Source organism: Trachinotus anak, unplaced genomic scaffold (genome assembly GCF_046630095.1).
Source record: "Trachinotus anak isolate AG129_WGS33_773 ecotype Australia unplaced genomic scaffold, CSIRO_AGI_Tana_v1 ptg000002l, whole genome shotgun sequence".
Lineage (NCBI taxonomy): Eukaryota > Metazoa > Chordata > Actinopteri > Carangiformes > Carangidae > Trachinotus > Trachinotus anak.
Window position 1 is genome coordinate 22805039 of NW_027273853.1, and position 25652 is coordinate 22830690.

The 25652-nt window shown below is 40.7% G+C and overlaps 1 protein-coding gene across 9 annotated transcripts in view; it reads right to left on the minus strand.

The window, feature by feature from the left end:
• Positions 1–25652, minus strand: part of ppfibp2b (PPFIA binding protein 2b) — a 78299-nt gene that overhangs the window by 27837 nt on the left and 24810 nt on the right. For 8 of the 9 annotated variants that reach the window (XR_011694644.1, XM_071506456.1, XM_071506463.1 and 5 more), the window contains exons 4-6: positions 13353–13439; positions 11261–11374; positions 3112–3261 (exon numbers count right to left, since the gene is read on the minus strand). Coding sequence is in view for 8 of the 9 variants with exons in the window: in XM_071506456.1 (XP_071362557.1) it covers positions 3112–3261; positions 11261–11374; positions 13353–13439 (351 nt within the window). In the remaining variant the exon portion in view is untranslated. Of the gene's footprint in view, positions 1–3111; positions 3262–11260; positions 11375–13352; positions 13440–20624; positions 21320–25652 lie in introns of those variants that run through there. The other variant, XM_071506504.1, reaches the window with a different exon arrangement.

Below are 25652 nucleotides of genomic sequence, written 5' to 3' on the forward strand. Positions count from 1 at the left end.
ACACACACACACACACACACATCCACACACACAGGTAAACCACAAGAGCAGCTTCAGTATCTTGTGGAGCCAGTGGGGAGCAGCTGGGTGTCACAATGAAGTCTCCACAAAGTAACTAGTGACGACAAGCAAAGACTGCTCAGGTACACTCGCGTGTGAAACAAGCAGTAAAACAAAAATGAAGAAACATTTCATGCCAAATCATCAAAACTGTTCAAACTTTGGCAGAAAATACTGCGTTCATGTAGCAACTCGCCGCTCGAAGCAAGAAGCTCTAATGAGAGAATACGTTTTGAGGCCCTTCAAAGTAAAAGACAGCACAAGACTTTACTCAACACTATAATATCTGAATGACTTTTTAAATGGGTATTTTTCAAGTGTTCACTTCATAGTTTGTTGTCAGATGTCTGTGGGGTGTTGTTGAAACTGTCTGGAGACATGTTTGATGTGTCCTGGCTTGTTTTAGAGCCTCCACACGGAAGCTTGTATCTCATCCAGACCCATTTCATTATTACCTCTGCCAGTGAAGTTGGATGGGGGAGCAAGTTTGTCTGCTCATTGCTGAGGCAACAAATCTGGATCTGGCTGCACTATGATGTTGGGACAGCCCTTCATTGACTGAGTAAACTTTGGATGTTATTGCTTGATTTTCACTTAGTGCTGGCAATGGGCTGTAGGAAAGCCCAGAGTGCGGGGTTGGTTTAGCGGGAAAAATCAAACCTGAAAGACAACAATTTCAATACCTTCAAATTGCCATTTTGGAAGTTGGAGAATTGGTTTTGTCAACATTATAGTAGAAGCTGATGAAAGCTTTTTCTGGCCCAACGAACCAAAAGGTTTGAACTTGTTTAAACAGTGAATTGAGTAAAAAGTTGAATGTGTTTTCCGCTTTTAGTGGATGGGGTGGTAATGGCAGTCAGTTCTTCAGTAAGTTAGTTGGTTCATCCAACATTTTGGCCACTTTAACCCAAACCCAACAACTAATGGCCATGTTGGTATGAATAATTATGCATACTCAGCATTTTAGTCATACTTACCTCTAAAGTTAGGGCAATTATTTATAACAGATCTGTGAGCAGACCCGGGCCACATCACATATTCCACCAATAACAATCCTCTTTAGTAGTGGGATCATCTGCCACCAGCCAACAGGTGACATCACACAAACAAGAGTTAAGGGAATTTGTCCCATTGATTTCAATATATCACGTCACACAGAAGTCACTAAACTGTGACTTCTCATGTAAACAGTTTTGCGTCCTGTTGGCATTAGATTGATTATTTCTTTCTGCTAGCTTCTCCCAGGGTGTGAGCATCTTCAGCAGCTGGTGTGAATTAAGCATCACAAGATCCAAAGAGAAAAGAAACCACCATGGCAGCAGTTTCAAAAAAATTGGTGACAAAAAATAGATTTGCAGATAACAAACTTACTTATAAGCCAAGAAAGTTATTTTCCCAAAAACCCCAATGGGGACAGTTTTGTGGTACTGTGACCAGGGGCAGGCAGAGGAGTATGTCGTTACTGTTCCCTTCTGGCTCAGACAGTAAAAACATTGAAACCAGAAAAACAACTGACAGAGTAACAAGAGCAGCCACATGTGTCCCCAAATCATCCCTGATTGTTTTCCTCTAGTTCACAGACAGTGAAGACACGAGAAATATACAGTCTGGAGTGGCGTAAGGCTTGTCTTGTCATGCCTAATTTCAACAGCAATGGAAAAACATCTCTATCAAGTTGTGCATTTTGGGGGGATCATTCATCTAAGGTCTCAGTGGAGACTAAACCACGAGACCTAACCGTGCTAGTTCCATTGTTTTACCCACATAGGAAACAGGAACAAAGACTACAGCATGTTTGACTCTTTTTCATGATAGCTGGAGGGATTGTACAGGATGATAAACACACTAAGCTCAGTTTATCATGTTATTATTTAAGACATGATCATATCACAGATCATATGGTTACATAACAGCATTAGATGAGGGCAATGTGAAAACAAGACTAAGAGCCATGAGTCACGCTAGAAGCTCTGTGAGGCTGTACTTCAGTTTTCCACTTTGCTTTATGCTGGCAATGAAGTAACAGTGTGACCTGTAGTCCACAGTAGTGTTAGCCTCACCTAGCACCGGCAAAATGGCAGCTGCCTTCAAACAACTCAGGTGCTGAAGATCCTAAGAAGAAGATTAGAGTCTACAGCCACGCAAGCGGCTCTGTGAGGCCGCACTCACGCACAGAAGTGCTTTGAGCTAGATGCTAACTACAGCATGCTAACAGGCTCTCAATGACAATGCTAACACACTGAGGTTTACCAGGCATAATGTTCATCATCTTAGTTTAGCGTACAAGCATGCTAACATTTGCTAATTAATGCTAACACGCTGATGTTCTCCAGGGATAACGTTCACCATTTCCGTGCGTAGACATGCTTATATTTGCTAATTAACGCTAACACACTGAAGTTCACCAGGCATAATGTTCACTATCTTAGTGTAGTGTATACGCATGCTAACATGAGCACTAAACACAAAGGTATTGGATCATAAACCATTGGGCAAATAAAACTTTGAGACGAATGTCTGTTTTTGGCTAACTACTGAATGAAATACTTAATCAAATTGATATGAAAATCCTGTAAATCTAATACTTTAAAAAAGCACTCCTGATCTTGACCTTGATCTGCAACATTACCAATAATGGCCCACTACAAACAGAGATATCAAAGAGAGAGCTATATTAAACAGCTTAGCATAAACATAATACAAAAATATAATATAGATAAATATGTCATTTCATGCTTGACACAGTTATACTGCCTATCACAATGTAGAGTTAAACTGATGTGTAAGAAATTTTCAAAACATAATGTATGTTGTATGGAGGGTTATGCAGCTTTAACCTACTTTTATTCAACACCACTTCTATGGTATATATATGCATATATTCAGGCAAATGCAGCAGGGATCTCTGCTTACAGCACATTAAACACAGGCAACATTTAAGTTGTTAAACTTAGGATCAAAGAAGCAGCAGTTGCAGTTCTGAGTTTGTTGAATTGAGCAGCATTAACTCAGTGAGACACAGACACACACAGATTCGTTGCGTTTCCATACCTCAGCTTTGTTCTGCTTTGTGTCTGTAGGATCTTGTGGGTGTGCGTTGGTGTGCGTCTCCTCCATGCTAACCAGCTTTAGTTTGAGGTAGGACACCTCGTCCATCAGATCCAGCTTCTGAGTTTCCAGAGAAGTCCTGCTGATCAGCTCCTGGGGAAAACACACATATACACTGTGAGTTCGATGCATGGAAAACAACACTTGAACAGCTTTTGAAATCCACACCTGCAGGAAATATCAAACACACACACATACATACATAAACTGGAGTTCAGCACAGAGAGGTCAGTATGCTCCTCCACTCGGTACAATGTTCTTCCCACACTGACTGAGCAGGCCAGGCTGGGGGCCCAGACCCCACAAAGCTAAATATACACACTCACACACAGACGAGCTAAGGTCTCTATTAATATATCTCTGTGCTTCTTTGGCATGGAGAGAGAAAAAGAAAGTGTGTCTAAAAAGAGAGAGGGAAAGCATATGCAGGCCACTCGACATGAACAAGTGAGTTTTTTTATTTTTTTTTGAAGTCACACAAAACACACATCTCTTTGCCAACTCTTTGTGTGTCTCTTGCTTTCGTTTCCTCATCTAAATTACTCTTAATCCCACTTCCTCTCTTCTAAAATCACACTTGAGTCACCCTGGATTGTTGTTTAAGCCTCTAACATCCAACGTCTTGCTTCACCCTCACTGAAATAAAAACATTTCAGAGGCAGATGGAAAAGAAAAGAAGAAAAAAAACATTAACTCAAGTGTGTTTATTCCTGTTTTGAAGAGAGCAAATTAGGATACAACAGCTAAATGATGCAAAGAAAATGCTAGAGAAATCCAAATTAGGGGTTCTGAGACATCACAGATACATTAATACACACATGCTGACGTTTCTGTCGGTAATGTTAATGAAAACTGACATTGACCTACTTGAATTAGGTCAAACTCAATGCGGCCAAATTTAAATGCATGTGATGTAACACAACACTGAACAAGAATCTACAGCTATGTTAAATGCGCTGTGAGTCTGTACTTCAGCACAGCAGAGCTTTCAGCTAAATGCTAACATGATAATGCTAACAGCCTGACAATGACAGTGCTAACATGGTCCTGTTTGGCCAATGAGTCCTCCATCCTACGCTCTGGTACGACCCATGGGAACGTCTCCTCAGATGGGGCCCATACAGCGGCAGACACGTCATGGTTACAATGAATCATGCTGCTTAGCTAATGGAGAGGTTTGGTTGGGTTTAGGCACAAAACACTACTGGGTTGATTTAGGAAAAGATCAGATCATGGCGTAGTTTTAACTAGTACTTCCTGAAGGTTTGAGGACCTTTCACGACTATTGGTATCAAACAGGAAACAAACAGCTGTCTCCTGCATCCTCTGTTTTGTGGAGCCATCCAAATCACCTCCGCCTACTGCGGACACTGTCGCTGTTTATACTAGATCACCTGGTATCATAATTACTATGGCCACTAGAGGGCTCCTAACAATAAGAAGTCACTATGGGTCATAACGAGCATCTTGCACAGACGACCTATGGGCTCATTTTTATTTTTGTTTTAAGTCAAAGCATGGGCCATTTTGCCCAAAACCTTGAGCAAAGCCCACCTCAGTCTGACAGCCAAACGGTACTCATCTCTCCTGCTGTTATTATATGCACAGTTGCGACTCTGGACGTCCTCAGACAGCAGCCATATGAGCTTGATAAAGAATTATCATATAAAGATCTATCTATAAAGAATTATCATCTCCCAGAGCGGGGTGGTGATGCCATATTAAACACATTAGGGACACCTCTCCTTGAGCACAGAGGGATGCCATACCCTCCAAATGGAAAGATCACATGGTAAACACATTGTGTCAACACCAAAGCCACAGACAGACAGCTAATACCCCATAATCATTCTAGCTCAAGAGCCACACATGCATGCACACACACACACACACACACACACACACACACACACACACACACACACACACAGACACAGAATATCTGCTTAGTTATGGCAGCTGACTGTCAGTTTGCAACAGCAGTGTCACTTACAGCGGGATAAGCTGCAGTCTTTAGATGTAATTTATCAGGACTCTGTGGTCACAGCTCAGCTGCCTAACATTTGCTCTCCTTTAATTATGAGGAGCAGCACATGACTAATTATCTACAGCATTTATGGATCCCTTTAAAGAGCTGGCACTCATCTCCAAAAATGAACTGTGTTAAATATGATGGAATTAGAAAACAGAACTCAGATCTGGACTTTAGCATCCAAAGAATGTGATTTAAAAATGTTATATTCACAATTTGTCTCTTTTAGAAAAGTAAATAATTTTTTTCCAGAAGAATATTCAAGGGGGCCATACCTGCAGCTTGGCTCATTTTACCAAAATAATAACTTTATCATATTATCATATACATTTTACATTATTTCTGGCCACATTTTACAATATTAGGTCATTTCAGACTGCGTCAAGTTTCTAATTATTCCAATCCATCAAATTAAAGCAGTATTATTTGAGTTTATGACCACTTGGGAGCACAATATGGATTTTTTTTTACCTTATGAAGTTTTCATAGGAGGCATGTTAGGGAACAGTATCTACGCATCCTGCAGTCAAATATTTTTTTTTTTTGGCTTCACTACCTACGTAAATGAAATGTCTGGTTCTTTATGCTCCACTATGTTCACCAGTTAGTCACTGACTGTGTCTGTCTGCTGTTTGGTGTTGGGGAGATAGTGTACAGTCACTTTATGAGGCCGGTGAGACTGAACTGAAACAGTACATGTACATGTAGTTATTCGACACACGGTTTATAAAAAATAAAATAAAATAATGCGCTTTAAAACAATTTGTAACATTTTTTGTAGACATGTCATTGCTGTACGCTGCTGCCGTTACAACTAAGCATCAGTGAATCTAAATGAATCTAAGGGTCAGAAATCCAGGAGATAAACATACATATTGTACATTTAGTCTTCTCTTAAATGAAAGCAGTTGCGGTTTGAGGCATTTTGAAGGCTGCATGTCTGCAGCTTATACCACAGTGAAGTGAATGGTCATCGAATGGTCACTGGTGATGTCAGGTACATGTGATTTACACACAGTCCAGAACTGACTGGACTGTTGAAAATGTAGATACTTAATGCTGATGAAATTTACACTGATAAATTTCAGTGATTGATGCAGAAGTGATAGATTTTGTCTCTAAATGCATCAAAAAAGATAATGACCTTCAACTGAAGCTTTGTGTGTGTGTGTGTGTGTGTGTGTGTGTGTGTGTGTGTGTCTGTTTGTGTGTGTGTGTTATTAAGGACACTAAATATAGGCACAGTAGGACATGTAGTCACAGTATGACTACGTGTGTGGGTGGATCCCCTCTAGCATGAGAACACTGTACTGAGGGTGTGTGTGTGTGTGTGTGTGTGTGTATTGTATGTGTGTGTGTGTGTGTGTGTGTGTGTGTGTGTGTGGTGTGTGTGTGTGTGTGTGTGTGTGTGTATTATATGTGTGTGTGTGTGTGTGTGTGTTTGCTGACTCAGGACTATTTCTTATTAGATTAGTTGTGGTTCCCACAGAAAGAAGCAGCCCTGTGACACTGACACATAACGTTACATGGCTGGATGGACCCTCTCTGTGTCTCTCTGTTGGTCTCTCAGTCTCACACACACACACACACACACACACACACACACACACACACACACACACACACACACACACACACACTAAAGACAGTAACAGTGACACAGACAGAGGAGATCCTGCAGCAAGAGCAGACATGTTATCACCCTTTAAATCCTTCGAACTTGCTTTCTAATTATATATTGAGGAAATTTAAAAGGGAAACAGATTTGGTGAGATGATAAATACACAAAAGATTAAACAGAATACAACACAACAGACACACAAACCCAGAACCAAGATGCCTGTTATCTTCCTCCGCACTCAACCTTCATCTCCCTCAGCAAACATCTCCTATCACATTAGCTATTTGACCAGCACTTATTAATTGTGAAATGGGACCATGTTACACACACACACACACACACACACACAACCACACACACAACCACAAACCAGGACAACAGCTGCAGATCAGCGAAGATAAGCCAATAAAACCTCCACAACCACAAGTGGTGAAGCATTGTAAAGATCAGGGGCAGCAGCAGGTGGAGATCTTCAGTCTGTTTGAAACATTGCATACCATGAAAACAACTGTGGTTGCAATGCATACTTTTTGTTAGCTACAAAGCAAAGGGCTTCTGTTTTATTGTAGCAGTAGCATGGTACTAAAAACAATTACAACTGAGAAAAACAAAGCAGAAGAAAAAGGAGAGCATTGTTTATTACTGATGTGTTTTCTAAATCAGTGCAGACAGCATAAATCAGTCAATTATAAAAGCAGGCTGGATAAAGATGATGAGCGACACAGCCCTGGTGGGGTATTTTTTGGGGGGCTGTGGCCTTTTTTATCCTCGGTGTTGACAGTGACGAGGACAAAGAGCCTGTTGAGGAGTCGAAACAGAAGGCTGATTCTCCCTAACACACAGAGCTGTGTTCTTGTTGTGTTCAGCCTGGCAGAGCTCGTGGGTTTGTCTCACTGCTGATGTCAAGCAGCTGGAATGATTTGGTGATTTCAGTTTCACACTGCTTCATACGGGCGTTTGGGTGATGTGTGGTCAACAGTATGGGTGTCCGACAGCTTCCAGTAGGGTTGGCTGGAGTTCTCCCATACAGAAATATAATATATGACATATATGTCCCTATACCAAGAGTGATATATGTCACCTATATCATTATCACATATATACATCCCCTGGAAATACGAAGATAGATGTTTATAACATATGAAATACCCACAGCAAAATTTGTATATGGACATATATTTAAAGAATATCTATATAATATTTTTTTATATGGTCTAGCATGTTGCAACTATATAGGTTAACAATATATATTTCATTTAAATTTGCAAGTTTATTAAAAAAACATACATATACATGTTAATTTTAATGTCTATCTTCCCATTCTGGGAAAGTGGTCTCAGACTTTTGGACCCTACTGTATAGGAACAAGACTTAACGTCTGCAGCCACGCTAGTGGTTCTTTGAGGCTAACTGCTAATGTTAGCATGCTAATATACTCACTGTCTGTTAACGTGCTGATCTTGAATTTGCACTAAACACAAAGTAAGGCTGAGGGTTCACTGGTTTGGTTCAAGCCATTGAGTAGTTGTTGAGATAGTTCAGTTTGGACAAAAGTGAGATCAGCTGACTGAACGACCAACTCTGTCGTCCATAGAGGGGAGCTGCTAGCATAGGTCAAAAGAATAATTTTAGTGAGAGAAGGAAGACGAAGTAAAATAAATTGTCACAGGGTAAAACGATGTTACAACTGAAAAGGTCATCAAAGATCGATGAAATCTGTTTCTTCTGGCCTTTTCAGACAAATTGCCTTGACTTGTTTTCACTCTGAACCTCTCATTACAGGTGTCACTAAAACAACTAGGATGAAAAGAGTTGAATTTAATGATTTAACAGCCCTCTGTAGGCTGCAATTCATTCATAGGCTACAGATACAAGGTTTTTACCCAACAGCAGCTCAGTGTATCCAATCATAACACAACAGTTATTCCATCTATGACAAACAGTTTCACCCAACACACCTTCAAACAATCATTTACTCATGAATTTCCAAATACATCTCTGTCTTAGCTGTTACAGTTTCACCACATTAGTCACACAGGCGGCTCATTCTCTGTAAAACGCTACAGAAATACATAAACTTGACTTGACCAGCAGTGATGTGTTAAAAAAAATCTCATAATTTTCACAGCAAATCTCATTTACTCACTACACCTGCCATTCTTCCCCCTCCCTGCCTGTACTGTTATCATCAAACCCTGACAGCTATATTATATCAAGAAACAATATATAGTATACCTGTTCACTTCAGTTCACTAAAATAATCATTTACTGAACCAAAAACAGAAAAGTTCATGACTCAAGTCAGTGTTAGTGTTTTGGTTTGACGAAGTACGAAACAACAGTGGTTTCTTTATCTACAAAGGTCACCTTCAAACTCAGTTTGTTTCAAGAGTAAACTTTGTCTAATCTAATAACACCAGGAAAAACACTGAGCAACGCTGAGCTCCGACTTGTAAAATCCACTCATTCTCGTCGCTTGAGTTAAACTCACCACAGAGGTGAACAGGTGACTCAGAGGAGGTCAACATTATAAAGTCAAGATGGAGTGAATGAAGCTCTGTGCCACTCCTTTATTTATTCTTTTACAGCACCACCTCACTCCTGCCACTGCTCAGCCACTCTTCTACATTCTGTTTACAGCTGGTGAAAGTGATAGTTCGGTTAGACCAGATCAGTTCAATTGAAAGCAATAATTAATAATTATTGTTGTTCAATTGTCATAATTTCATTTACTGTTATAGTATAACTAATGTTTTAAATATTGACTCAATTAGTCTAGCTGAATTAAACCAGAGAGTCTCTTTACTGAAGCCCGATCGATCATCAGACTCTAATCTCTTCTACAGCCTTGCAGACATTGTTAAAACAGATTACTGATCACCTTCGACTAATTTTAAATTTGGGCTGAATTCTGTCCGACTGGTTGTCATTTAACATGCAGGTTGAGGCAGGGAGTCATGATGCCTGATTAATCGATAACTATCTATCGCTTCATTGGATTTCTGCAGTTTGAGCAGCTCCAAAGACCCATTTCCCAGACTGGCTGCTGTCAAAAGATCCATTATAAACTATGGTGAGCTTGTGTTAATGTTACTGGAGTAGTATTTTACATGTTGGGGTTAAGGCTGTGGTAGACTGCTGTAATATAAAACAGAACTTCACTGTAAACAGACTTAGTAATAAAGATAGAGATGTTACCATACCTTTTTTCATTCCCAATACCTGAACTTGTTATCAGCTGATACACAGTATTGCTCTATACCATTGCGTTAAAAAAATTTAAAAAAATAAAATTAACAGCTGTATTCTGCTAATTCTGTGTGGATGTGATATGATTGCGTCTGTTGTATAGCGTGGCTCAGGTTAAACCCTTTGTAAAACATGAACAGACGCATGAATATCCATAGAATCTCTTTTATTATTTAATTTGACTGTCAATCAAATGTCAATCACTTCCTACACTAGCTGTCCTGACACTAGTGCCACCCCTGGAAATTAAAGCCTTTCATACTCACATGATGCCTTTTTTCTGGTGGGACCTTCCAGTGTTGCCAAATTACTTTTGCTAACGGCTAATGCTAAACTATTTACAGGAAATCATTTTTCTTCGCTGCTCTAAAACTGTAGTTTCCAGTGGCTGTTTTAGAGCAGTGAAGAAGAACTGAATTCTGCTGTTTTATCCAGGTGTGAAATTATATTTCTATACTATAATATGCTAATATATAAGTTTATTAAAAAACGTGGTATAGGATCAGTGCATATAGATGTACTCACCCAATACTGTATTTTAGGCATTTCCGATACTAATCGTTGTCTGTATCTGTATCTAAATGCAACCTTTCTCTCTTTTTGTCATCTTTGTAGGGGACATGGTCGTCTTGTTGGAATTAACTTCCTTGGATCTGTCAGAGGACAAAACTCAGCTGGGGTTCTGTGCCTATGTTCAGTGTGAGCAGCCCTGCTGAGGCTGGCTGGCTGATCTGGTTCTGGCTGTGCATAGACGCAGATTAAAATGTGTGGTGTGAGTTAGAATAAGTACAAGATTAATGAAAACGTACAAGGTCTGCCCAGATTAACACTGTGCATCACCCAAATATTGTAAATATATTCAAGTTGCAAATATTATATGAGGAAGAAAATGCATTCATCATGTTTGCTAGACCTCTAGGATACACACAATGTTTTGGTGAGTAACACTCCTCAGGGTTCATTTAATTAAAGAACGAGAAGCCGGTGTGACACATGAAAATGTATCCACCATATTGTCACGACAGGATCACTAATTAGCCATCCTGGAGGCCTGTAAATTATCCTTCACACATTTGACTAAACAGAACATTTTACATTTTGCAATTTTTGGTCCAAGTTTAAGCAGTTTCTGTGCCACAGATTTCTTGCAGTCACTTTTTTTGAAACACGCGTGCATCTGCGTGTCTTACCTGTTGCAGCATCTCCTCAGTGGAGGCCAGTTTCTGCCGGTGTTCCTCCAGAGAACTTTCCAGGTCTCTGATTTTCTCTCCCTGAGCCTCCACCTGGTCCGTCAGCACGCTCACCTGATGGGTGACACAGTTATACTCCATCAGGGCACCCACACAGAGACACATGCAGTAAAAAGCGGACAAAATCCATGCTTATATTGACACAGTATCATTACAGATATAGTACACAAAATACAGAAATATACCACAGCGATCATCTTTACTGTTTCATTACTTATCTGCACCACATACACATGCATGTAACTTTTCTTATAGAGCATCACCGCGTCTCTGTCTCTTCTCTTCATCCACTCAAACACACATTCACCCTGGCATACCTCAGCTCCAAAACAACACACATTTACTCAGCAGTCTGTCACTCAGGAATGTGCCACACATTTACTATAATCTCCCTGACAACACATTCACCTCCTGCAAAGTACACACACACACACAACACAACACAACTCTCCTGCTTCACTACTAAACTATGCCAAAATCCCTCTGACAGCATCTGATTCTGTCACTTCAGCTTCCATGATTTTTTTTTTTTTTCGTAGCTACGTCCTGTCTTACAGCACTCAACATGTATTTCAAAATCCAGATTACAAAAAAAAAACAGGAGACGGGACAAGTGAATGATCTGGTTTCTTGACAATGAAGGCGAACCACGACCCAGAGAGTAACAGAATGAAGTATGTGAATGAGTTACATGTAAGATCCTGTCTCTGTAGCACCTAAAAACAGGAGCTGAACTAATACCTGACAAATGTTACACACAACCTTATGCTATGTCCTTTTAATTAAAGCTGTAGTGCCACAAAGTAATTATAAGACAATGTTAGACTTTGATATGAATACATTGACTTCTAATGCTGACGACCAATGTTAGTAAAAATGCACTCTCTTACCTCCTCTCTGCTCGGCTGCTGAGCCACACACACACACACACACACAAATGAAGGTGAAAGTTCCCAACCAGGCTACACTGAAGTTAGTTACTCCAGACAGAGCGTGTATACGCTAACACCCTCACTCACACACACACACACTGAGGCAAGACAACAGCTCACATAAAGAAGAGGCAGGTGAGGAGAAAGTAAAGCAAAGAACCTCAAAGTGGGCAAAATGTCAACAGCCAATTAAATCGTCTGTCAGGAGGAATAAGCCCCGGCCACCTTGGATATCGACCAATCACAGCTGACGTCACATGAGGAATGTATAACTAGTAGGTGTGCGTGTGTTTGTGTATGTGTGACAACTTTATGAACCAGAGTCGTCCTGGCGGGTGGTGCACTTTGACTCCACATTACAAACAGATCACTCACACGGGGTAACCCAGAGGATAAAACAAACGCACGCAAGTGAAGAGAGCCTGAGGAGCAGTTTGAAAATTGTGATTTAAATAGGAGAAATGTGAGGACAGATAGTGGAGATCACAGCTGTATGAACCAGTTATTAAAGTGATCTAAGAGCAGAGCAAGAGCCTGTTGACATCATGTAGCGCAGTGAGATTTATCATCTTCTGCTTTACCACAGCAGCACCGACGCTGATAGTCATCAGTAAATACATGCTCAGGTGATGTGAAGGTGTCTGGGCATGTTTTGTTTTGAAATAACACAAAAGTCCTCGATTATAGACAAAAAACCAAGCTGTTTTTCCGGAGCGGCAATCCCTCCTGACAAATCCCTGGTTCACATGCTCACAGCACAGATTCAAGTAATTACATCAAACTGAACTAAAATTGAAACTGTGTTTCTTTTTGAATAATACACTGAATCTAAAGCAGAAGCAGAGAAATTATTATTTTTTTCTTATTTTTTGGTAGATGACTGACAGGAAGCAAGGAAAGTAACAAGCCCATAATGATGCCATATTTATTTAAAGTCACTTAAAAGCGATTGATTACTTGAAGTTAAGTGAAACTAACTTTCACTGACTGTGCAAGGAGCATGAACAGTCTCAGAACAAACTAATGTAACTCAGTTGCAAACAGGACAAACACACACACACACACTCATATACACACACATACACACACATATCTCTAACCTGTAGCACCAGAGATTCCTTGTCTCCCTCTAGGCGGAGCAGTCGCTCTTGGTAGCTTTCATTGTTGGCTGGAGAACACAGGTTCACCTGGAAAACACACACAGGAAAACAGCACTGAACCCCACACAGGTAAAACAAGTGAACATCAGTAATATCCCCTGGGTCTTCTTCTCCTTACAGAGTTGACTGGCTAAGCTTGATTTGACTGTTGATGATGATGATCTGGTTTGAGTAAAAGTTATATATCAAAACTTTTTGTCTTGTATTAGACCAATGGAACCCGAAAAAAGGGTAAAAACGTAAACACTGAAATGTATTAAATGATACTATTTGTTTACAGTTTGAAATAATTCACTCATTTTGTGAGTTTAAGCAATCACAACTGAATAATTAAAACTAGTATTACAGACTCACGGTTGTATGCCTTCATCAACCAGTTAAGTTGCGGAAAATCTGGTCACAATCTCTCCTTTTGTTCCTGAGTTACTGCATTAAATAATAGTGTTTTTTTACAAACATTATGATGTCACAGTGATGCTGACCTTGGACATTTGGATATAAAATGTAATTTCACTTCATCATTTTATCCTATTAGACATTGGTATTACATTATGTCATAATTAGTGTATTAATTCTTGAATTATGACCAAAAATGTGTTTTCTGAGGTCACAATGGCCTTGACCTTTGACCTTTGACCACATCCTTGAGTCCCAGTGAATATTTGTGCTAAATGTGAGGAAATTCCCTCATGGTGTTACTGTGATATAAACACAGTTTCAGGAATTCTCTGTATGTTAACGCCCAAATCAACTGAATGATAATAATCCGGATAACATCATGTTAGCCTGGATTAGTTAAACCATGTTTGAAGCACAAGGCCCTAAACCTTTCATTATTCTGCCATTAGTACAGGTATATTTATACTACAATCACATGAAACCCCTTGGCTACACAAAGGCTGAACGCTATATACTTTTTATTTTAGTGTATTTGTTGTCTTCAGATAAGAACTGGATGATATCTTGTTTTTTTATCTTTCCAGGCCTGTGGCTGTGGTGTCAAAGATTTCTCTAAAAATCACAAAAACTACTAACAAGTTTGTCAGGTCATGACTCACACATACTATGGGCGACTAAACAAGTGTAACAGCATTGGCCTGACAGCATTATAGATTTAAATAGTGCATTTAGTTTTTAAAAAGCAAAAAGCTGCATCTATAGTCCACAGATGCTTGTTTCAGGTACAGGATTGTTTCTGAGCTGAACTGCTGACTGATTCCTGCACAAGCCGCCGACAGAGCGGCTCCTGTTCAAATTCAGAGTTTCAGAGTTTTCGCGGGCACATGATGCAGAGTTATGAAAGATCATCTGACTCATCTGACTCCCATTTATCCAGAAATAACCTATTACTGGCAGCAAATTATCAACATGTTACTGAAGCTTGTGTTGTGATTTTCGCAGCACAACAACATTTCCTTCTCTGACTCCTCTGTGCTGAGTGCGGCTGTTTCATTTGTGGTTTTTCATAACAAAAAACAAAAACAACAAAAAAAAATCCAAATTAGAGCATTAATGAAATCAGTTTAAAATTAAGAGGTCATGTGACATCATCATTACTGATGTCAATGTGTCTCTCTATGTATGTGTCTTAGTCTGGCTGTCAGGACTACCGGGACACTGGTGGGCCAGTGGACTGCCATAAAATGCATAAATCTGCATGTGCCTGTCACTCTGAGTGCGCATGAGATCATGCTGTGCCCAGCTCCCCCATCCCAGCCGGTCTCAGCAGAATCCAGGGCTGCACTTGCTGTATAAAGGGCCCACTCTGCAAGGAGCCAACAGCTATGAGCATGTGTTAAGTAAACAGATATGAGTATTTTCTCAGTAGTCACAAGCTTAGAAGCTGCTAGGCTCTGTCTAGAAACAGAAATGTCTTGTAATTCATATTCATGTGGACACTGTGAAAGAGATCTTTCCTTTTAGTCAGAGGGTCTTTTGCTGTTTTCTGAGTCCCTAGCCATTAAAATTATGATGGTGCCTCAGTTTAGGCAGAAGATTGATCACAATTATCTGTTAATGTTAAAAGAACAATTAGTCTCATAGGGTTTTTTAAGCGTCTTTGTAAGAACAACTGATGTGTGTCTGTTAAATGGTGAACTGTAAGTGACACTTTTTTTTTTTTTAATAAATGAATCATTATCACCCAAATCTTTGTATCAGACATGAGATCAGTACTAGCGCTCCAATCTAAATGACCACATACGGCCATATAGGCTGTTGGTCCATACCCTCAGATAAGATACATATAGGAGTGTACCAGTGTACTGGACCTTTGTCGTCATGGTAACAATGACAGACATACGGATAAGGTTGTGGAACAGTTCGGTTATGGTTCGTAACAGATTGTGGTTTGGGTTAAAATAAGTACTTCCTTTAGATCAGAAGACACTGGTTACCACGATTACAATAATAAACACATGGAATAGTCACACACAAAACAAACAACATTGACTGCATTTTGTCAACCCAGCCATCCATCCATCCACACTGTCCCCCTCCTAATGCGGACTGTGACCATACACTATGTCACCTGATTTACTCCTTTACTCCTGTATTGAGCTGCTTGCACAGATGACCAACGGGGTTACAGGAGGACAATCTTTATCAATATATTTACAAGCCACATGAGTTCCCTAATTACACCCGGTCAATGCCAGCTGATGAGGACTGCCTGGGAAATTTGCTACATTGCTTAATGGTACAAAACAGAAAACATGGATTTTGAGGATTTTATGTATTGCATCAATAATTGGACAAAACTCAGGTTGATTTTTGTTATGGTAAATGTATTTTCTGAGCAGTGACTCAGCCTCTTAAAGTTCCTCTCCATACATGTTTTAAACTATGTAATAAGCTACTATGATTAACATTTGTTTAACATGTTTTTTTTTTTTTTTTAATTGGAAAAGTGGGTTTGGAAGCATATCCATGCTTACTTCCTCACTGAGAAATTCTTGTGCCAGATCGACAGGTGAATTGCCGGAGTATCAAGATGGATAGGGGAGGAAACATCAGAGAGACTCAGCCACATGTTTGAGCCTCAGTCAGATCGAGACTCAGATGAGGAGTCTGTTGAGACCAGAATCAGAGATTAGCAGACGTGTCAGAACGCTTAACACAGTTTGCATCTTTGATTCGTTTATGTCTTTTATTAGCTTGTAACTGGCAGTGGCTGACACAGTGTCAGTGCTTGTGCTAATGCAAACTCACTCTATGTACTGACCCGCCCCCCGTTCCCACAAGTTGATGGGATTGGTTACTTAGGTATGTGATGTATGAATCCCTGGCTGTCTGAATGGTTTTTATGAGACTGTCTTGTATTATATAAAAAACACCATTTGGATATGTCAACAAGGTTAAACTTTATTTTTCATCAAAGGGGGTCTTTAATGAATAATATAAAGAATACAGCTGAGACTTGAAGCTGCAGTGACTTATATTTATATATTAACAATGGATCAAATGACTACATATATTGTGAAAGTTGTCACACTGCAGTTCCTGTCTTTCAGCTAATTGTTTTACAGCCCACAGTTTTATGTTGAGACTTAACCTCATGTGTCTGAAAACACAGACAAAAGGCCCTAAAACCAGCATGTAATCCTTGATGATCTGTCTGCAGCTGAGCTCAGAGAGTTCACAGGATGTATACAACTGGGCTTCCTGACACTGACCATATGGACACATTAAAACTATTAACATAGTGTAAACTAAAAAGACAGAAAAGGAAAGAGAGGGCGGGAGGAGAGAGATTCTGAATGCTTCACTGACGCCATATTTGGATTATGTGTCACCAAAGGCACCAAAAAAGGAGCAGTTTATATCTCAAACTCTCCCTTTACCTCCTCATTGTTTGCAATAATGTTACAGTACGGTATGACTACTGGTTTGCCACTCCAGTGGGAGCTGACAGGAAGTGCGTTAAATGTGCTGTAATCACAGATATTCCCGTCAGACTGCAGAGGAGCAGGCCCATTTCAGGGAGTTGACACAGCAGTTGAAGGGGCTGATAAAGGAAACCAGGCCAGTCTGTTTCTCTCTGTCTGTCAACGCCTGCTGGACTGTGAGAGCGAAGGCGACAGAATTTGGGGGTAGAGCTTGGTGCTTACACATTATCACTTTTCTGGATATGTCAGTGAAGAGTAATGGAAATATTCTCTGCAGTAGAGCAAATATTAAAGGTTGTATGTAAGAGGAGATGCAGTAGCTGAAGCTGAACTGCTACAGTTATTCTGAGTGAGAATATTTGCATAAAGAGACAAGACTGAATTGTATCTTTTCTTTTTTTCTTTTCTTCTCTTTTGTACGTCTCTTGCAGGTTGTACGGGGCTCTGAGCATTTAATAAAAGCTGTGGCCAGTGGAGTGGGTGGGACTGCTCACGACATACACTGTAGTTTACAGTATGATCCCAGTGTCTAAGAATGCATGACAACATGCAGGACACCACCTACTTTTAAGGATTCACATATAAAAGCTCTCTGTAACAACCATTGCTCTAGAAATATGCAGGATGTATATATCATAGTTCATTCCAGTCACAAAACCTTTTACTATCCTTTTATTAAAACTTTCAAATTCAAACTCAGAGTGTGATCATGTTGTGAAGACTGAGCAGCATTGACAGTCTGCATCCAAAACCAAGCCATCAGTGTGTAGAGAAACATTTTTCCCCTTGTTGCTCCTAAATTCAGTGTTGAGTGTGATTTGATTTGGCCCTGCAGCGCGTGTAACACATTAGCGTAGGCAGCGTCTCTCTAGTCACACCACTGTGTTTCTAAATCCAATTTGGTTCAATTCAATTTCATGTCTACGCAGCTCCGCAATCAACGAATCCAGCAAGTGTGTAAAGTGAATTTTAAGATGAGTCAGTTGCAGCTGGGATGAACCGTCATTTACTTGATGCAGATCTGTATTTGACTGATAATGTATTTGTATCTGATAAGGTCTAAGGATGCTGATAATCAGGTTACATACAGTGAGGGACTCGGTAAAATCAGCCACCACGACACTGTGAAACCCACAGCATAAACATGATGGCAGCTGTAGTCACAGTTACTGCCAAAAGCGATTTACACACACACACACACACACACACACACACACACACACACACACACACACACACACACACACACACACACACACACACACACACACACTATTTGTGGGTTTATGTATCTTAGGTTAGATTTGGATTTCTGTCTGGAAATGGTATTTTGCAGTGGTCCAGACAGGTCAACATAATGCAGAAAGCCATGACACAAATGCAAAGGCCACAATGGACATGAGTAGTGGTTTGTCTATTCTACTACTGTAACAATAAATATCCCATAGCAACATCAATCAGTTTTCTAGCTTTTCTGCTTAGGCTGCACGCTATTTTCTGAGCAGTGAGTGAGTCTCTGCTTCGACTCCCTGCCAGCCGCACTTCTTGCTTCATGTCATCCCCCATCTCTCTGTCCCTGCATTTTCTGTCTTTCTACACTGTCCTTTCAAATAAAGGCAAAGAATGCCCCAAAAAAACAACTGAAAAAAAAAAAAAGGCTGCACAGCCACCAACAATGATAGTCCCCCAGCAACCTGGGACAAAAGAGAATTTTCTGTCATGGCTAAATTTGCATACGGGTTGTGGCCTTTGTATTCATGTTGTTGCATTTGTATTTGTGTTGTGGCTTTTGCAATTCGTGTCGTGGCTTTTTGCATTTGTGTTGTGGCTTTTTGCATTCGTGTTGTGGCTTTTGTATTTGTGTTCTGGCTTTTGCATTTGTGTTGTGTTTTCTGCATTGTGTTGACCCATCTAGGCCACCGTAGTATTTATATTAGCACAGTTTTCAAAGAATACACAGGGATATTCTGCAAAAACTCCAAACTATATATAGAAGTATTGAAAATGAAAAAACACAATTCAACCTATCAACTACCACGACAAAACACATCACACAGATGGACAGGAAAATATGACACAAAGAGAAGGATAACTAGGAGGTACACTGATCTTTTTTCTACACTCTCTGACTGTTCCTCTGAACTGCACTGCTCCATCTTTTTGTAGCGTTATCGCTCAAAGTAACTGTGGCAGTTTGAAGAAATTGTCCATTAACTGACATGTTCCCTTTTCCAAAGTCAGAGAAGGTCCATGCACTGAAAACAGCCCCCAGCCCTAAAAGACCTCAGACCCGAACGTAACTCTACCAACTGTGATCTAGCCATTAATCTGCTGCGTCAGTATGTTCAATCTGAAATAAAGCAGCATGTGCTGGAAACAGCAGGACACTGTATCTGCTGGATTGATTAGATATCAGAGAAACAGAAATCAGCTGCCCACAGTGAAGCATGAAACCACTGATGCTAAAAAAATGTAAGACAGTGCTTTGTACCAATTGAAGAGACAAAGAGCGCCACCTGTAGCAATTTAAACTCCATCTGCAGAAAACTGTGAGGGCGTTTGTATGTAGGCATGTAAAACTATTTTGCAGAGAAGTATCGAGCTGATAGGAGCACAGTAAAACTAACTGGTGCAGTTTCTGATTTGGCGCTAATCTGCATCCTAGTTTAGGATATTCTTTCACACAATGCTCTGTGTGAGGATTGTTATAATGGCCCAAACAGTTGTTGGAAGTGTCCCTTTGAATGACCTCTGAAGGTCAGTTTAAAGGTCACTGTCTACTGGTGAAACTGAAACTGAAATCTTCACACTTTACATGGGTAAATATTTCAGGCTCAACACGGAGGCATCTCACAGAGCAACACAAACTCGACAAGGCACTGATTTATATCTACAATCATCACAGAACTGAAGACTCCTAACCCTCACAGAGTCTCAACGACGGCTCAGGTTTTGCGTAACAGAGCCTCTCACTGATTGAATCTTGCTATATCAAGACGCTGCTTTGTCAACAACAATCAGCTGATGGATAATGCTTTTAATCTGATAACGCACACCCTAACAAATGCACGAGTTGAGAAGCTGCTTGGCTCTTGAGCTGAGGGAAATTACATCAAAAAACAGTCCGTCACTAGGAAATAGGACAATAAGAACAGGACAATAACGTGCATCCAAGGGACAGAGGAGCTTATCCTTTTCCTTTGAGCGCTGCTCTTCACGCTGTAAACTCCTTGAAGGCATCAATTTAATGGCAAGACTGTGCAACAAGAACAGGGATGAAAATCAAAGAAAGAGAAAAAAGTAAAGTCAAACCCTGGAGACTCACCTTTTTGAGCCAAGAGAAGTGCTTGTAGAAGTCAATAGGAGTCTCCATTCTCCCAGCCCATCGCTGCCCTGCCTTTTTCCTCTGGGTTTATGTCCGATTTTATCAGAAGTTGTGTGTGTGTGTGTGTGTTTGTTTGTGTGTGTGTTTGTGAGTTGTAGGCACAGCCCACAGAGTGGACAAAGAAAGAGTGTGTTCTTGAGTTTGTAGCATGTGAGTACTGTCAGGCAAGTGTGTGTGTATGAGTGTGTGTGTGTGTGTGTGTGTGTGTGTGTGTGTGTGTGACGGTAATGTTCACAGCTGTGGAGGAGGGCGTTTTACGATCTCTGCCTCCTGAGTGGGAGAACTCCCCTTGTGTTTTGTCCCCCCTCCTCCTCCACTACTTCTTTCTTCTTTTCTTTCTTTTACTATCACTCTTTTTCTCTTTCGCGCTCTCGCTCCCTGCTTTCTCTCCACTTTCCCACTTATCTCTCAGGCACTCGCTGCTTCCTCCTAACCCTCGTCTCTGTCCCTGTTCTGGTTGGAGTTGTTGCCCCTCTCCTCTTTTACCTTGTTCCTGTTTACCCTCTTCTCTCTCTTTCTTTTCTTCCTTTCTTTACTTCGGAGTCGCTTCCCCTCTTTTCTTCTCCCTCCCTTCTGAGGTCCGTCTGACAGCCAAATGGCCGAGCCCAGAAAGGAGGGGGGGTGGTGTTTTTTTTCTTTCCCTGTCATCTGTTTGCATCTGAGTCTTAGCCCATGTTCTCTCTGTCTCTCTCTCTCTCTCCCTCTCACACACACACACACACACACACACACTGCAAATCAGCAGCATCTAATGTCAGACACACAAACAAAGCAGCAACAGGCTGTGATGTCAGCACAAACACGAACCATGCCAGATCTCTCTCCCTCTCGCTTGTGCTGTTTAATTAAGTTACACTCACAGAGCCTGGAGACTTCAAAAACTCTGTCTGCAAGAGTAAAAGACTTTTTCTCTCTCTCTCTATCTGTCATTACCTCTCTCTCTCTCTCTCCCTCTCTCTCCATCTCTGTTCATGGGTCAGTCTCTGTGTATCTGATCACATTTATGATTAAACCCATTTGCTCAGGTTTCTATTTTCTGTGTATTTTACAAAACCAGTCACCATCACAATGTCAACCATTTGTCTGACTGACAGGTTTATTTACACAAACACACACACACACACACACACACACACACACACACACTCTCTCTCTCTCTCTCTCACACACACACAAAATTATGAATATTGTGACTGTTCATTACACCACAAGCTGTTTAAAGAGTTGTCAAAATTGTACATAAAGCTGTGTGTGACTTCATGCTCATTTGCATGTGTGTGTAAGTTTAGACAAAAAAACAAAACAAAACTGTGTTGTGTTTATTGTTGTCTACCTTTCCACATTTGCATAGCTACATATCTGTTTGTGACACACATTTTGACATCGGCTCATGTCCATGAAGGTAAATTTACAGCACAGATGGTTTCCTGCCCCCAAAAGTGCATGAGCACATGTTCTGTACTTGCCTTCGAGTGCATTGACTGCACATGTGTAGAACATGCAGAGACCTAATGTAGCACCTACAGAGCCGGATGTGGCGGTTTTGCAGTACAAAGGCCTGTAAGAGTCACAGAAAAGTTCTTAAAAGTTACTTATTTAGAACTTAAAAAAAATATTTTTAGAGATGCACTGATTGATATTTCTATATTATAAATGGATCAAATGACTTCGTGTAATGTGAAGGGCGTCTTCATAGTGATGAACCTATGAAGAATTATCACCCAGCTCAGCTCCACCAAACAGCAGACAGACAAAGTCAGCGACTAGCCAATGGTGAAAGTGGAACATTTAGACAGACAGTTTGTCCTCTGGAGTTTGCAGAGACCAAAACGGAGCGAAAGCTTCGACAAGTGGCAGCGACACCGTGTTTGCTGCATGTGTACACAGGCAACTGTTTGCTAACATCGTTAGCCTAATTAATGTTTGACCTAAAAATAAGTAGTGTACCATGAGACAGAAAATGTTGATTAATGCCACCATGTGTCTGATTTAACTGTCTGCTTCAAAGATGAAAAATCAGCCAAACAGCCAAAATATTCTCTTTGACTAGTTTTGTGAAAACTCCAATCCTAACATCTTCAGCTAAATCTGAAACACGGGATCATCTAAAGACACATTACCACCTCTGAGTCAGCAGCTATGAGCAGCAGTCACAGGGTATCACAGCTTCCTGCCAATAACCCACTCATGATGCTTCCTGTGTTTACATGTGTGTATCTGCGAGTGTGTGTGTGTGTTTCACAGTGGATTATCCCCTGGACAGAGGCCTGCAGGGTGCAGACTAATTGCAGACCACAAGTGGCTTTAATCCAGGTCAGCAGGGAGGAGCAGGAAGGGGGAGAAGGTGGACAGGATGAGGATGAGAGGGAGCAGCCAAGCTCACATATGAGTTGCCTTGATAATCTGCCAGGCTTTTGTTCATCTGCTATTGAAATTCACAGGCCACATGTAGTTTCCACTGGAACTACCTTCCAGTGAAGAAACAAGAGAGGTTTTGTGGATCACCCAGACTAACAAGGTAGTTGTTCCTGGAGAGAAATTCTTTGCCGTAACAAACCATAATAAAGTTATTTTGTTGCCTGACCTCTAACCCTAACCTTTCCCTAACCTCAACCAGTTGTAGCAGCCCTGTGCGGATATTGTAGGAAGCAAGAACTGCAAAAATCACTGGTGCTGGATGTAAAAACTATACAGAATCTGGGATTTCCAGTATTGCCATTTTTGTCTGGCGATAGGGTTCAATCAGATTTTTAAGGGGACTCCATTCAGCTTTTTAGAACTCCAAACTGATGAGGTGCCCTGATAGACCTTTCATTGTTTCTCTCTCCCCTCATTTACCATCATTTCTCTACTGTCAACTATCAACTAAAGTCATTACATGACTTTACATGGTTTCTGTCTCTTAAAAGGAAGTTCTTCTTTGCCATTGTTGCCAAGTGCATGGTCATGGTGGGAATTGTTGAGTCTCTGTAGTCAATGTATGGTCTAGACCTGCTCTATTTGAAAAGTGCTTTAAGATAACTTCTGTTGTGATTTGGTGCTATATGAATGAAACTGCTTGAGTAACCACTTCTTGATACTCCACATGGTCTATAATCAGCACCTGATTCCCATTTCTTGCATTCTGGGGAGCATTTTTTGAGCTGTACTCACAATCAGAGAACTTTATTCACTGTAAACAGTGAGCAGCAGGAAATACAAAACATGCATGGGGACATAATAGCAGAGTGAATAGTTATCATAAACACATCTGCTCCTTTAAAAACATCTGGGTATTTTTGGGGGTTAATTTTGTAAAAATCCAAAACAATGAGCCTTAATCACTGAATATCAAAGACTAGAAGTCACCACAGGTGGTTAAAGTGATGTTCAGCTGGTATTATCAAAGTTTCAACAGCTCAGAGTAAGAAACAAAGAAAGAAAGCAGCGGAGGGAGGGCCGGTCAGTGCAGCACGTGAGACATCTGCTGTCGAAACAATGCAGGGGCTGAAGTGGATCCAAGATCCACTTTTTCTTTTCAGCCTTAACCGTCTCAGTCAGTGTGTAACACTGGGCAGAAAACAGCAGCCTCTGCAGGACAAAACTCAGCAACAGCAAGAAACTTTCTCAAGCAACTGAATCTACAAATAGCAACATCTGCATGTCAGTGAATTCAGCAGAAAACACAGACACTTTCAGTAAGATACAGAACAAATAGTCCATGAAATTCACTTATGTTTGACCTTACCGTAACAGTCCCGAGAAGTTCAGCCCACTTTCCAAAAGGCGTCTAACTACTACACTAAGCACCTCGTTTCCAAACACACTCAAGTCAGAAAGCAGAGGGAGGGGGTCAGTTGCAGTATGCAGAGGAAATGAAAGAGAGTGCAGGAAGGTAGAGAGAGAGGGAGAGAGAGAGAGAGATGCAAAATGTTGAGGGATGTAAACAAGTTAGAGGCTACACAGGACAGACAGAGGGTGTGAGGGAGGGAGCTCAGCACAGGAAGTTGATAATAGTTGAGTTGTAATCATGTCCCTGAGGAAAACTTTATGGACCACGTCCGAACCCCCTCCACTCATTCCCCTCTCCCTTTCTGTCTCTAAGGATTTTAGAACTTGTATATTTACTACATCAGAAAGAAAGAAAGAAAGAAAGAAAGAAAGAAAGAAGACTGTAACAGACCAAATGAGCAGTGACTTCATCCTCACAGAGACATGCAAAATTTCCCTCCTCTCCCTCTGACCCTTCAGCTGACCCCGCCTGACCCTCTGACTGTATCTGTCCCTCTACTGTGACAACACTGACGATAGCTCAGAGGTTTCATTGCATTACTTTACATTCAAATATATAGAAGACTGGAAACCACTATAGACTACATGCTTACACGCAGGCAACATCTAAATTATTATTATTTTTTTATGAATCTTTCAGCTGTTTTATTAGACTTTTCAAGCGACACAAAAAGTGTCTAAAACGTATTTTGTGAGTTCACACTGACCTTGACCTTTTACAACCAAAACCTAAAAAGTTCGTCCTTGAGTCTAAGTGAATGTTTCGGGCCTTTCTGTGTGGAGTTTGCATGTTCTAGATAGACTGGCAACCTGTCCAGGCTGTACCCTGCCCTCCCCCAATGTCAGCTGGGATTGGCTCCAGCCCCCCTGCGACCCTGTAAGGATACACAGCATTGCTAATGGATGGATGGTTGGATCATCATGAAATAGAGGCCTTTCAGTGACATGGGGAACAGCCATATGAGAGAGATTTAGAGTTTTAGAAAAAAAAACCATTAAATAAAGAAGATCTTTGATGTGATCCTGAACTGGTGGTCATCTAAAACCAGCCTCCTGCACTAATCACTGCTGAATGAACAGATACATTGAGCCTCCTTGCTAATGTGTTATGAATAACTCTGACCTTGAAAAAAGAGCAAAAAGAAAAACACTGTCTACTACAAACATTAATATTCCCTGCCAAAAGACACCTTTCAA